We start from the raw sequence: 14,931 nt of genomic DNA, 5'->3' as shown, positions 1-14,931 counted from the left end.
CACACACACACACACACACACACACACAGACACACAAAGGTGACTCCATTGCAAGGGTGCTGAATTTGGGCTTCAGTGTCTTGCTCACCCCAACATCTGTCCAGGGGCAGATGTGGGACTCAGCCTGGATCTCGCATTTGAAAGAAAGCCCTGAGCCGCTGCCGCCCGCTTCAGCCGGTTAGCATACTTTTCATGTCATGTAATTCTGTTATATTCTGCTATATTTCAACTAAGATCACATATTATGGATTCAGAACTGCACAAAATCTGTTCAGAAAGTGTATCTTTTGGGCAACGGTGGTCTCTTACAATTTTTCAGTCCGCCAGATCACCGATAAGAAAAGCTATAGACCCTCAAACCATGGCAGTGAAAGCCTCGCGGTTTTAACAGGTGCAAAGCAAAGTTTGATAACCTCAGAGAAGACAAAGTCCCCCAAGATCTTTGGTACCCCCTGAGGTGGTCTTGTAATCCAGGTTGGGAATATCACAGATTTAAAGCTTATGACTCCAGGAAAGGGCCTTTAGACAATTTGAACATATTGGAGTTTAAACGTTTTAACCCTTTTGGTAAAATGTTCTGGTTTTACGTAGAATAGCTACATTTATATTGTATGTCTTACTCAGCCCTCCTACTAAGGTAGATTTGTTCTTTTGAGTAAACGTCCGACAGTGAAATTACTTAACTCTTATCGTACGTTTTTCTACTAGAGGCCACCATTTAAAATTTAGTATTTTTGCAGCGTTTAAAGAAATAGACTCCAATCAAGTGAAAACAAAGTTTTCTCCAAACAGAATATGCTGACAGAACCTTTTGGACTAGAAGGATCCTCATTTTTGCCTGAGTTGTGAAAATTAAAACATTTTTAAAATTGTTTTAAATCATTGCTTTTTCTTTTTTCTAAATGAAAGTGGACTAATGTGATTTTTTTTTAGCTGGTGGGTGTTGCATTGGTACCTGCATGCTGCTGTTATTATTCAACGAGGTTCAGCAGAGAGCCGTCTCTCCAGGCTGGTCATCAGATAAAGGCAGTCTGCCTGGCTGACTGATAGTCATGCACTGCCATGAGAATAATGAGACTAATTTACTCGGCAGATGACCGATAACTCTGAAACAACCTTTGTGGAAGAATTGGTGTTGGTGGTGGTGGTGGTGGTGGTAAGGGTGGGGGGAGGGGGTGGGTGCAGTGATTTCACAAGCCTCTTTTCTTCAGGATGGATGACAGGCAGCAGCACGCTGCATGCTCACTATGAACAGTCCACAAAAAATAAGGTCAACCTCTTCTTTCTAGGAAACGCTGTGTACCCTCCATCTGGGCTGTTATTACTTCTGATTCCTCTGAGATTAGCATGATACTCTTTTTTTTTCTTGTTTTTTTTTTAAAGAGGCCCTCAAAATTCAGGTTATGGTTTCTCACAAGGGGATTGATGCTTTTGAACAAGCCAGTGTCAAACATTAAAGCTGTAGGCTGAAACAGGCCTGACAAAGGGATCCACTCTGGCCCCTGATGACCTTTGTAGCTCAGTATTTTAATTCTCTAATTTATAAGAGATTGCAGTACTTTTGTGGAGAGAATTAGAAATCAGTGCTGTAATTCATTGCTACCTCAGTTGAAAATGAACTAACTAATAATCAATCACTGTTTAAGGCACAACACTGAAAAAAAATCTCATAATATTAAAGTCTATAGATACAAGTCATGGGGAGCCAGTGGAGGAAATGCCTCTCAGTTAACGCTGAAGTAGTTCCCATTTCTTTTATAAACAAGTTAGAGACAGATGAAATCTTAAACAATACAAGCATCTTCGGAGGGATTTAATAGTGTGTTATTTTGTCTGATGTAATCCTCATTGCATCGTTAGATCACTTTCCACATGTGCTTTTGTGGCCATTTTATATGTGTAAACCTTTAGTAGATTATGAAAACACACATGTTGCAAGATATTTCAGAAATTCACATTTTAGTCAAATTTTTGGAAGCAAGACTGTTTTTTACAAGTAGACAACATGAACCATATTTCTTTTAACTTTTTTACCAGTTTAGGTTTTCGTTGATTGAATTATTAAATCAATGAAGACCTATGGTACTCATAACTCCTCTATCATTTACTGGTCTAATTATCTCCTGAACTGCAACAGGTTGAACATGACATGCTTTAAATAATGATTCCTGAGGCTCTTCCTGGTTCTATCCATTCATCCATCCATCCATCATTGCTAAAACTGAATAAAAGTCAATGTGCACCTTTGGAGAAGTGGTTGATCTGTTACCGGACTAACACAGAGTGACTTTCTCACATATTCACACTGCTGTTTGGAAACATCATTTCCCCTAACAGCCATATATTTTGGTTATTCCTCAGAGAAAATGTCGTGCATGCATAGAGAAATCATACAAAGTTGACACAGATGCACTGGATCTGGAGCTTCATCATGTAAGACATCTGTTCAACCAGTCTCCCAGCATGCCACCTTTATATTGCCTTGTCAATAAAAGCTGCATTTCAGTGTGTCTTTAAAAAAGACAAAAGCAAGCACAGCAGTTCTTGGAGTTGTGGTGTTTTAATGACACTGGTTTCTAATATAATCCAATCTGACTGAATGTGGAGTAATCTGTGATAATTGATGTGATTCCTCATTAGATTTCATACAGATCTTATGCTATTGTGCTGAATGTGTGTGTTTATGTATTATTATTATTGGTAGAATCAGTGCTGATGGCCCATTGTAACACTCTGTCTCTCTCTTCCTGCAGTGATGGGACTGATAGAGGCCGGTGGACCCCTTGTCAGCTCCCTTCTCCAGCGGACAAAATGAAGGAGGACATTCCACTCGTCCTGATAGCCAGAGAAGTCCATTCCATCAGACGTTGCACAAAAAGCCTTGGCTTAACTTGGTTTGAAGAGTAGCGAAACATATTTAACACACTGAAGCACCGCCTCTCGACAAGGAAGCAACGATTCTGCCATACAATCACTGCCCTGCAGCAACTTATTGTGACTTAGCTTAAGACTGTTAACCACAACGACTGTTTTCCCACTTTTGCCCCTTTCCCTTTAAAAACATATTTTTGTAAGAAATATTTATCTAAATATATCTCTACGCATATTGCGGATCAAACTGTGGATCCCTGCAACAAAGTCTAAGCACCCTAAGATTTCAGTCTGATTGAATTCTCCTCGGACTCTCTCTCGGATTACCAATAAGTCATTTGCAGCTATGGGTCTTGTAAGTTTTTCTATCAGGCTGCAAATGTTCCTCAGCACATGTCTGGGATTGGAGTTTTTAGGCACACCAGGTCAGTGGGCACGCTACCTCCGCTGGGACGCCAGCACCCGCGGTGACCTCAGCTTCCAGTTCAAAACAGAGGCCTCCGAGGCGCTGCTGCTGTACTTTGACGATGGAGGCTACTGTGACTTTCTGCAGCTGTCGGTGGTGGAGGGCCGGCTGCAGCTGCGCTACAGCATCGACTGCGCCGAGACCACCATCGTGTCCGACAGGAGGGTGGACGACAGCAGCTGGCACTTCGCCACCCTGAGCAGGTATAACCTGCGCACCGTGCTGGTGCTGGACGGCCAGGCCAAAGCAGACGAGGTGAAACCACAGCGTCAGTTCATGAAAATAGTCAGCGACCTGTTCCTGGGAGGAGTGCCTCAGGATATCCGCAACGGTGCACTTACACTGCCTACGGTGCGAAACATGCAGCCCTTCAGGGGCACAATTACAGACCTCAAATACGGCATCTCACAGCCCCAGTTCCTGGGAAGCCTTAAGGTGCCCCTGGAGTCGGAAGGGTGGTGCACCGTGAACCCGTGCGAGAACGGCGGCACATGCATAGTGGTGGACGGAGAACCCATCTGCGACTGCTCCAAGACCGAATACAAGGGCCGCTTCTGCAGCGAAGGTAACGCACCTTTAAAGTCTCTCACATTGCTGTCATTCATCCTGATAAACTGTGGCAGGGCTCCAGCTGTGAAACAGACTCGCTCGCTTCAACTCCGAGCTGAGCTGCTAAATGGGATCTATCATGCTTGCTTTAAGGGTGTTTTTCACCCGCTGCTGTAAATGTGATTGTGATTTAAAGTTGAAAGAAAATACTTATACAGCCTCGGCGCAGACCCTGATTTTAGCGCTGAGCCTTGCAAACATGCAGCATTTACACTTGTAATTTGACTTTATCCTCACTGGCTCTATCTAAGATATGTAATAATTAATGCTTTTACAGTGTAATTGTTATCTTAGCTGTGATAAAATAAAAGAAGGAAAACTTTTCGATTTTCATTAGGTTTTGACAAATAAACAGAGCAATTCAGGAGGAAATGAATGGAAGTTAGTATAAACTCCCATGAGGTGATGAAATCAGAGCTATATGTGTTTGTATTTGTCCTTGTTTTACTCACACGAGGCCTGATTTACTTAGCTGCTGCGTGAAAGATGTCAAACTGCATGCTAAAACAAACAATGTCCTTTCAACTAGTTAAGTTCTGCAGATGGTCAACCAAGAAAGACATGGAAACAGGACAACTCAAATTAAGGTTGGAAACAATGTTTTTCATAAAATGAATGTGGCACCATGGAGTTGAGAATGTTGAAGTAATCAGAGCATTGCAGGAAATGAATCTGAATTTGGCTGTAAAAATAAATTAAAGGAGATTATCTGTCACAAAGTCAAAGCTGTTTCGAAATGAAGAGCAACAGAAGAGATAGAGAGAAGATTGAAATAGTTGAAAATAGGCCCAATTCAGAAAATAACTTAAAATAAAGTTGGTGGATGAGAGTCAGGGTGGGCCAGCTGAGAAAATGCCTCTCACCACAATGGAAACGGCTTCTCTGCTGGAGACTGGGACAGTTTGTATGACCATTCCATACACACATAAATCACTTTGGACACTGTACATGAATCTATTAACATAAGCCTCCTCCACTGTGTTCCACTCACGAACACAAACATACTGAATTGATAGTGTGTTTTTTCAAGTTTGTACCAGGTTTATATGTGCAAATCTTCAATCAGGCCTATTGTAGGGTCTGAAACTTGATGTTCAGCTGATCGTCTAAGGACCAAAATGACAGACTTCATGTTCAAAAGCATTATGATAAGGTTTTTGCTAGGGCAAGAGTTTGTGAGACATCAGAAAAATATTTGATTATTAATCTCAACACAATAAATGTTTAGAGGGTGCAACCATGATTTTAATCAGTTCATCCCACATAATTCACCCCCGCTGAGAAAACAGCATATTTCAGGCCATACCTGAAACATATTTCCTGAAAATAACCGTGGCAAAGAATTTGACGTAGGTGGACGTCCAGAACGGTGGCGTCATGCATGCGTGTGACAGGAAAACGAGCATTCCTGCACCGCGGACGGGCGTCAGGTTTAGCCACAGCTGATTTCACCCAGCCGGCGTGAGCCGTCGCGTTACCGTGCAGGCATGTTGCACAGCAACATCCTGACACCGAAGCTTTTCCTGTTTTTCGCATAACTTGGCATTTTATCTCCCGAGGCAAAGAATTGTGTCTGCTATTATACCGGGTATCTCAGTATCTGAGCTGCATGTGTGTGTGTGAAATCAGAAAGCTAATCTAAGCGCAGTTAGCCATTGAGGCACAGGTTAATGGCATGGGTCCTGCAGGCAGTGATAAGGATGCCTTTGGAGAGAAAGGGGCCTCCTGAGCCCCCCCCTTTTTCTTCACCCAATCACAAGATGGCAGGTGTTTTATATCACGTCCCTTTGTGCTGAGAATTTTGCCCGAGCTGTGTTTCAATTGCTCTACAGCTGGCTGTACCCGGCCTAAAATTGATTTCTTTTAAAAGAAAGCCCTTTACTCATTTCCTCCCATGTATTTCCTTCCCTGCAGGCCAAATAAAAGGCACTTTCATTGGCTTTATGTAAAAAAAAAAAAAAAAAAAAAAAGAAAGAAACTTGGATTTCCTGTCATTTGATAAATCCTGAGCCCAGAACATTCTGTGATAATACCTGTTTTGTTGTGGTAATTGTGAACATGCAGCTGGCACGTGAAACAGAATCAGGCACCTCTGCTTTTTCATGTCCTCTGAGAAAAAAAAAAAAAAAAAAAAAGCTCTAGCCATGTACTTAATTATTCACAATCAATAGGCATTCTCTGGGCTTTTCCAAACCAGCAGCTTCCAGCAGCTGAGGAGACACAATAATCACACTCCTTATAAGATAATCAATACCACTTAGATGAGAAAGTCACCAAACTCTCTTTTTCTCTTTAATTAATTCAGATCAGAGGTGATTTGTTTGGATATCTTTCCTCCGCAGTTCTTTTTTTTTCTTCTCCCCCTCCATCTTTGACTTTCAGGCGCTTCTTTTTAACCTCTCACAAATATGGAATTTACATCCCATTTGGGCTGATGCCAAAGCCCCAGCGCACAGACAAAAGGCCAGTGAATCTGGAATTTAAAGATTAGGCTGTTTTTTTCAATCTATCTTGGGGTGGGGGTTAGTTGGGGGAGGTGTCTGGGCTTTTCCTTTCCCCGTGCCTCGGCGGCTGCGTGAGCTGCTTTGCTTTATTACTATTTTTTTTTTTTTTGCTCAGCTGATTGAATGTGTGGCATTTAAATGACGGGTGGAGATGCGTCACTCTGGCCTTTTTTAGTCGTCTCACGCTGGATGACGGGCAGAAGAGGACGAGCCGGCGCGGAAAGTGCCGGAGAAAAATGTGCTGGATCAGTGGGGTCGGCGGAGCGCTGCCTGCCGCCGCTGTCAGACACAAAACGCTTCCTGTTTGATGACCTTCCCGCTCAAAGCAGCAGTTAAATGTTTTTGAAGTTCGCTCAGCGTCAGTGCTTTGTTTCCTGTTTTCTAACAGGTTGAACTTTCAGAAATGTAGCCGGATTTTAAGGGATAATTGGTTTGTTTTATTCAGTATTCTAAATTAAAAGTATGTCACAAGTTTATAATAGAAACATTGGTTTTCCAACCTGAAGGTGGCACTAAGTAATCCTATAATTGGGCTAATATTTGACTGAGCATAGTTTTGAAGATATATGTGAAATTCACTATCAATCGTATTTATTTTCACTCAACTTATGAACCAATTGCAGTTGATATCTACTTTAAATGAGGTTAAAATGACAGCTGACCTGACAAAGAACTAATATTATCCACACCAAACACAATGCAAAGAAACAAAAGGAAACAAATGCACCAGAATAAGTGAAGAGTGGTAAACCTTTGGAATAAGTCATTTTTTTTACAGTTATGCCCACTATAGTTCACCTGAGCTGTGATGATTGTGTTTACAATCTGAACATAGTGTGAAAGCTGACCTTCTGAAACGGGGTTTTCACCCCGTATTTTCGAAGAATTGTGTTTGTGATGTTTTCTCTCGACTCTTTCACATGCGCTCCTTCTCGTTGGCTCTCTTGTCCCCTCGCAGCCGAGCAGCACCCCGCCACCTTTAATCCCGGCCCTCAGCTCCGTGAGGCGTGACTCAGTCGGGCTGGAGCGTGAGCGGTCTGGTGACCCTCGTAGGTTGAGACGCTGCCTTTTTCCAACCTTGATTTACAACCTCCACATTGGGAGCTGTTCCCGTTGTTGATTTATGTCTGCCCCCTCTCCCCCCCCCCCCCCCCCCCCCCCCCCTCGCCTATCTGCCTGACTGCCTCCTGCAAGGCAGTGATAGGTGAGAGAAGGCAGGGAACTCGAGCAGCCCTTAGAGAATTTAGATTAGTGATTGTTAAGGGATAAATAACATGCTTAATGAGGCTGGCTGGGGTGGATTGCTTGCTTTTTTTTTTTTGAATACATTTAGGAGGAGAATGTGGCACAGTTTAATTTTAGAAAGAAATCTAACAAAATTTAGCTTTATTAAGCACAAAACGTAGCTCCAGAAGTATTGCTGGCTTGTGGATGTTGTTGAAGAATACAAATAAGCCATCTTTATTGTGTTTTTGGCGTCTGTTTACATCAGGGGTGGGGAACCCTGGTCCTGGAGGGCCGCAAACCTGCATGTTTTCCATGTCTCCCTGCTTCAACGCAGCTGATTGCAATGAGGCTTGTTATCTGGCTTTCTGCTGGACTTGGCCATGAATCTTGATTCGATTCAGGTGTGTTGAAGCAGGGAGACATAGAAAACATGCAGGTTTGCGGCCCTCCAGGACCAGGATTCCCCACCCCTGGTTTACATGATAAAGGAGCTCGGCGCCTTGAAAACACGACTTTTTGAAAATGCTTGAGCCACGTGTCCGTGTCGACGTCAGAAACACTGCTACTGCATTTTCACACCACGGCTGTAGAAACTAACTCTTCTGCACATGTGTGAGTAGATGGAAGATAACAGCAACGTCTGCCTCCAGTGTGATGACTCCTCAGTTTGTGTTCTCCTTGGATTTTGGTAGTTTTCAAATTTAGAGTCGCTCATAATAGCAATTCAACTTCATCTTCTGTCTATAGGAGCGTCCATGTTCCCGCCATTGTTATGGTTTAGCATGTGTGTGTGCGTGTGTGTGTGTGGTTTCATAACAAAAGCAGCACCCACTACTGACCCTACATGAAATGACAGTTTTCAGCATATTTGACGTTCTCGTGTAAATGGAGATCGCTTTGAAAGTGTTACTGTGCCAACACGTAACTTTTTTGAAAATGAATTGGGGTCTCATGTAAATGGAGTGTAAGACTGTTTTGCAGAAGGAGCAAATGAATGAAAGTAACAGCCGTGATGGAGCCCAAGACATGCTGACGTATAAATTCTTCCTGTGTGACATTAATGTATAATTTCACAAACTGTTTGACCTGACTCAACCCTGTACTTTTTGGGGATAGCATATCATAAATAGATTAAGTTCATGCTCTGGAGATGTTATTCTGATGAAAGAAATAGAGCAGAGATCTAGTTTGTTTTGACTCAATTGATACTGCCTGACAATATTAATAATTAACAATAATTGACAATAAATAATTAACACTAAAATAATCCTGACCACACCTGGTTGGCGTACCCATGAAGTCAATTTTGTACTTTTGTTTCAGAAACATTTTGCATTCGCACAACAACGTTTTGAAAACGATTTTCATTTACACGTAAACAGCAGAAACAATGTTTCATGTTGGGAGGGTGCTGTTGCTTGTTTTTGTAATGAAACGGCACGCAGAGAACAGTTTGTTATGAACATTGACGATGAGTATGCAGACATTCGTATAGACAGACGAACAAGTTGGATTGTTATGAGGGGTGACATTCATTCAAGTCGTGGCATTTTCAAAAAGTTCCACCTAGGGAGCCATTTTCAAAAAGTTTTCAGTATCTGTGAGCATCATTGTAGTTTAAACAGACACCAAAGGGACAGCACAGTTTTTTTGTTTTAACTTCAGTGCCCTGTTGGGTAAACTTAAAGTACATGAATTCCTAAAACAGCTTGAAAACTGCATGAAAAAATAACGACGTCAGACTCTCTGCTCGGGTTAAATGTTGCGGTCATTCTGCATGTGCAAAGTAAAACTGCTCTTACAAGCTCTCTCATTTAAAAAGGCAATTACAAGTTCTCAAGCTTTAGACCACTTAATGAACAATTTCTATAGCTCATGATGAAATTAAAATTAAATTCAAGTTATTTGGTCAAAAAGTCCAGTGGATCACTTTAATAAACTCAATAAATCAAATTATTAAACTATTGCTTCTTTATTAGCATGTACTTCCCTTCATGTGTTAATGCTGATACTTTTTCAGTTATCAGGTGGTATAGCTCTTTTAACTCTGGTGTGTTGCAGGTCAGCTGGATGATTGTCCCTTGAAGGTCAAATAAAGACAATCACACAGGTCTAATAGATCCTGTGAATCCTGCAGTGAAAAGCAGGATGCAAGCCGAGCAACGGAGTTTCTGTCACACACGATGGCTTCAGTCAAAGGCTCTATGATGATATCAGATATATATTCTGATCCAAGTCAAATACAAACAAAATGTAATTGTTTTGTTTAAGGTAATGCTCAGGGGAAAAAAAAAACCCCTGAGGGTGGATGTGAAACATACAATTCATAGAAACTTGGCCTTTGTGTTGGGTGGTATGAAGATGCAATAGTTAGCATTGTAGCTTTGTAATCATTTGTTTGTAGGGTTTGCACGTATCTGTAAACCTCAGCTGGAAGTCTGCCTTTAAGAGCTTGAAGCGCTGAACTTGCATCCACAGCCAGTGGAGACATAAGTCTGTCCGTGAACTGACGGAGTCCAGAGTCGGTCCAGCAGGCTGTGGGATTTAGAGCTGCTGTCAGCCGTCCATCACACCCAGTCTGGGCTTGATTTTCTTGAGAGAGCGCTGCCTCCAGACTGGAGATGTGTAGCTTGAAAGAAATGCAATGCAAAGAGACAGTTAAGTAGTTTTAAATTGCTGGAGCATCATTGGTGGAAGAGCTTTACTTTTCCCTGCAGGAGAGGCGGACTCGAGTGTGTTGAAGTGCAAAGACGACGGCACAAGTTACCATCTTCACTATTTTCACAAACTTGGCTGATGAAGAAACCAAGATGAGAAGCTTCTGCTGTTGATTCAAGTCCTGAACTTTTGCATCGAGACGTTCGATCCTTGACCAGTTTTAGCTTTAGGGTTGAAGAGATGCCAACAGTGTTTATGAACATGGCAGAGAGTAAAAATATCTCCTTCTGTGGTTGGTTCAGTTCAACTTGCTTATCTTGATTTCTTCCCTTTTTCATAGAAATGAACCTGAAATTCAGTTCTGTATCAATTCAAGATTTCTTGTAATGATTCTGACAAGTCTTTAAGAAGAATCACACTCTTACAGCAGCGAGCCAAATTACAGCTGACGACAGTTCAGTCAGGTTTATTCTGCCGTTAGTACGTCTAAAAGTATTTTCTCTTTTCTTCTCATGAGGAAAGTTGGTTTTTGTTCCAAATACTTTTTTCTTTTAAATGTGTTTCAGCCCATTCTCCTTTCTTCAGATGACACTTCTGAAAAAAGACAGAAGAAGGGAAGAAATGAGAAAACACAGCTCGAGATGTCGAATCGACCGAGGAGAAGTGCACCGAGTAAACCTGACCTGAAAAGCTTTAGGTATTATAGACTACACAGGGAATGAAAAACCTTGAGAGATATTACAAGTCGTAATATCAACTTGTAGGTTGATAGAACGACACAACGAGAATAAACAACGGAATACGAATGGAAATCTGGTACAAATCAATCAGCTTGATTATCATCCTGCTTCAACAAATGGCCGTTAGCATTTAGTCTAGCTGATCAAATGTATTATTGTAGCACCAGATGCAGATCGTTGGCTGGGATATTTGTTCAAAACTCGAATGGCACTTTTGATTCAGCACAGGATGATTATTTTTGTTCATTAAATAGCTTTTCTTCTAGTTTCCATCCTGTGCTGTATGAATTGTCGCAAAAATTTAATGACGCTCCAAATCTTTCAGACTTTCTGATTTTCTGTTCGCTTTATGTTTTTTGCACCAAACTCCCCAAAAACATTCTTGTTTTATAAAATGAACTTTTTGAAGTCCCTGGCGATGAAGTGTTCTCTGGGTGAGATTCTGATTTCAAACTTAATGAGCGTTTGGGTTCGAACACACACAATCTTGGATTGTAATTTTAAATAATGATAATTTTAGAAGCTTCACGTTCCTTTCCGCTTCCATCCAGCCTTCATAGTCAAACAAAAATCGGACAAACACATTGAAAACATGCAAACTCGAAACTCAAGCCACGTTTATAATCTGAATCGATTTTTCATCACTGCTGTCCACCGTGCTGACAGGAGAAGACACAAGCACAAGATTTCCTCTCTCACAAGTGTGTTCGTCACCCAGCCGACGGCCCAGCAGCCACACACACACACACACACACACACACCACTGACGCCTGGACACGAGCAGATGGCTTCAGCAGCCCTCTCTGGCTGCTCGTCCAGCCGCCCGTATGTTCATATCAACATGAAACATGGCTGCTGGTGGAGTCAGTCAGCGAGGAGATTGTATGGGTGTTACCACGGCGATGATGAAAACAATAATAATCAAGCCTTCAGCACCGCGGTGACTCAATCCTTCATCCCGTGGGATGATGCATGTATATGTGTGTGTGTGTGTGTGTGTACTCCGAACACTTTTCATGTAGGTTTTCCCTCCATGTTTATAGCATGAAGGAAAACAATCGTTGAAGCCAGCAGTGATGAAAGAAAGCAGATTCTGAAATGCCTCATTAATCACTACGCTCTCCCACTTTATCCAGCACATCGTGAATCATCCCTTTAAGTAATCCACTTTCAGCTCTAATCCGTTGCTATCCTCGCCTCACCTTTTGGGGTATTGAATTAAAAGAGAGAGTCATACTGTTACTCTTAGATTATGTTTCCTGCGGTGAATAAATAAGTTTGTCAGAATGCTGGTGAGTCACCTCCAAGAATGTGAAACCGGTGGAAATTTAAACCGAAGAGTTTTGAGGAGGCGAGCTGGAGGATGTGGAGGTTCCTCCTGTGCAGTATTTTTAATGCTGTAGTGGTTGATCGGTCCGTCCGGTGGCACATTACATTAAAACATTTATGGGTTCACATGCGTCTCTGCCCCCCCCCCCCCCCCCCTCTTCCCCTCCCCTTCACTCACACCGGAGCTTGATCATCAAAGTAGACACAACAGCGGGGAAGGAAATTGTTAAAGGAAGTAGGTCAGAGATAGAGAAGAAGATGATAAAGCAGCAGGGAGGGAGAGTGAATACAACTGATCACGAGGAGAGTGCGACAGAGTGACTGAGCTTTGGATGATGGATTGGTCACAAAGTCTAAAGTGGGAGAGGGAAAAAAAAACTGAACGATGAATCGGCTAATCTTCTACCTGCCAGCGTAATGTCAGTGCACTTCTGTGTTCACACTTTCCTTAATAAAACAATTTGACTTGTATTGTTCAGCCAATTTGTATTTAGATTTCACAGACAAGCAAAGCGCCGAGGCTGACAGGAACATTGTTGTTGTGCGTAACGTTGTGCTCGACCAGTCAGAGAGGATCACTGCAAATAAAATATCCAAAGTGGGACAGACAGCAGTCTTTCTTCAGGCTGCTTCAAACACGGAGCCGAAACCACCCTGACCTGTGCTCGCTGGTCGGGTTACTTGCGTCATAAATTGCTAATCGGTGCAGCTTTGGCTCAGGTGGTCAACAGTGAGTTAGTTAACTTCAATCACACGATCAGTGATTCGATCCCCAACTTCGATCTTCTCTTCTGTCCTGCTGGAATAATGCGTTGCTCTCATTTTTGTACGTTGGAGTACAGTCGGTCTCCAACACGTCTGAGTGACAGCAACATGATTGCTGGGAAACCTTATGCAGACTTTAGCACTTTTTTTTATTATTATTTTGTTTTTGCCATTGCAGCAGTCTGGGCTCTCGTCACATGATTCCCACACATGTTCTCCTTCACCAGATGTAAAGTACACTCTGCTGAGAGCAGCACATGAACCTGTGGACACCTGGAGGTGGGATTAGACCGACGACACTATGAAGAACTGAAACTTTGCCTTTCAGTGGCCGTAATGCTGCATTGTGGTCTGACTTTTATACAGGAGACTTCGGTTTATGTCCCATAAAAACCTGCAAATAATGTTCCCGTTTTTTATGAAGTGTAACAGCCAATTGTCCCTGACCTTGGCCATAGCGTAGCTATCATGTGCAAATGTTGTAGAAAGCAATAACTCCTCCTAAAGTCACAAGAAATGATATTGTCCTGGGTGCTTCCTGTGTGTACAGTAATTAGTGACCTTCAGGGGTTTTGACAGCTTTATTGTTGAACTTTAAAGAGCCGATCCTCCCCTCTTGGAGTCTTCACGCTTTACGCTACAACAACGGTGTCCTCAGCCCAGATCTGTAATTGATTCAAGGTTGTTCCAGAAATTGTTTGACTTTCCTAAAATATCAGCCTATAACCGAAACATACCACAGATGCATTGATCATAAAAACAGATAATTTGACAACATAGTGAGAAAGTAAACAATAAGATCCAAATCATGATAAATGGTTGTAGTATAGTAAAACATTTAGATGACAAACTCTTTCAGTCACTGGGATAGCAATGGTCGTCTGTCCATGCGAATGTTGCTGAAATCATTCAAAGCGTGCGCAGATGTGCATCACAAAAACAGCAGATTCTTCCTTTTTTTTGATAATTCACTGAAATTGATTGATAGGTTGGGATACACATATTCATGTGAACATCTAAAATGCCTTTAATATGAGCAGCTATCATTTTAAAATCATACATTTGATGAAAAACTTGTATGCTTACTTTGAATTCAGTTTCTCCTCCAATAACATCAACGACCTGCACTGCGTCCAGCCACATGAGGATAAAGTGATGATTTACTGATGTAAAGCTCATGCGGTGTATTTTTTCATGTTGAGAGTGTGTCAAGGTGGGAGGTAGTGATGGGACTAATTCTGTGAAGGCATGACAGGAACATCACATTGTATCGAAGAGCTCCGACAACTGTCAGTGTGTGGAAACCACACAGTCTGTCATGTCACTCCCGCTATCTCTGTTCATCTCTGTCTCCACATTATGTGTGTGTGTGTGTGTGTGTGTGTGTGTGTGTGTGTGTGTGTGTGTGTGTGTGTGTGTGTGTGGGGGGGGGGGGGGGTGTCTTAATCTGCTCTAATCTCTGTCAAAATGTCTCTTCTGTTGATATTTGAGTTTAGAGTTCACTGCCACCCAAATCTCAAATAAATCAACTTGGTTCAGAAAAGATACAAAGGAATTGAAGCTTTAGCAAGATTATTCAAATGCGCGCACGCACACACACACACACACACACACACACACACACAGGATGGCAGCTGGATTGTCTTTTATGTTTGCATCGTCCTTTGATTTCACACTTTCCTCAATCATCCATGTTGTCCGCTGTTTTCCTACAAAGTTACTCTGTCCTGTTGGAAACATTGACTCACTGTTTTTTTAAGAT

The 14,931-nt window shown here is 42.1% G+C and overlaps 1 protein-coding gene across 8 annotated transcripts in view; it reads left to right on the top strand.

Moving 5' to 3' along the window:
- Positions 1–2,756: 2,756 nt before the first annotated feature.
- nrxn3a (neurexin 3a) overlaps positions 2,757–14,931 on the top strand; it is a 143,719-nt gene continuing 131,544 nt past the window's right edge. For 7 of the 8 annotated variants that reach the window (XM_030117643.1, XM_030117642.1, XM_030117640.1 and 4 more), the window contains exon 1: positions 2,757–3,902. In XM_030117643.1, the coding sequence (XP_029973503.1) occupies positions 3,218–3,902 (685 nt within the window). In that variant the 5' untranslated portion in view covers positions 2,757–3,217. The remainder of the gene's footprint in view (positions 3,903–14,931) is intronic. The other variant, XM_030117644.1, reaches the window with a different exon arrangement.

The sequence above is a fragment of the Salarias fasciatus genome, chromosome 19, assembly GCF_902148845.1.
Source record: "Salarias fasciatus chromosome 19, fSalaFa1.1, whole genome shotgun sequence".
In the NCBI taxonomy this organism is placed as follows: Eukaryota; Metazoa; Chordata; class Actinopteri; order Blenniiformes; family Blenniidae; genus Salarias; species Salarias fasciatus.
Note: the sequence above shows the minus strand (reverse complement) of the source record. Positions and strands in the feature narration are given on the sequence as shown.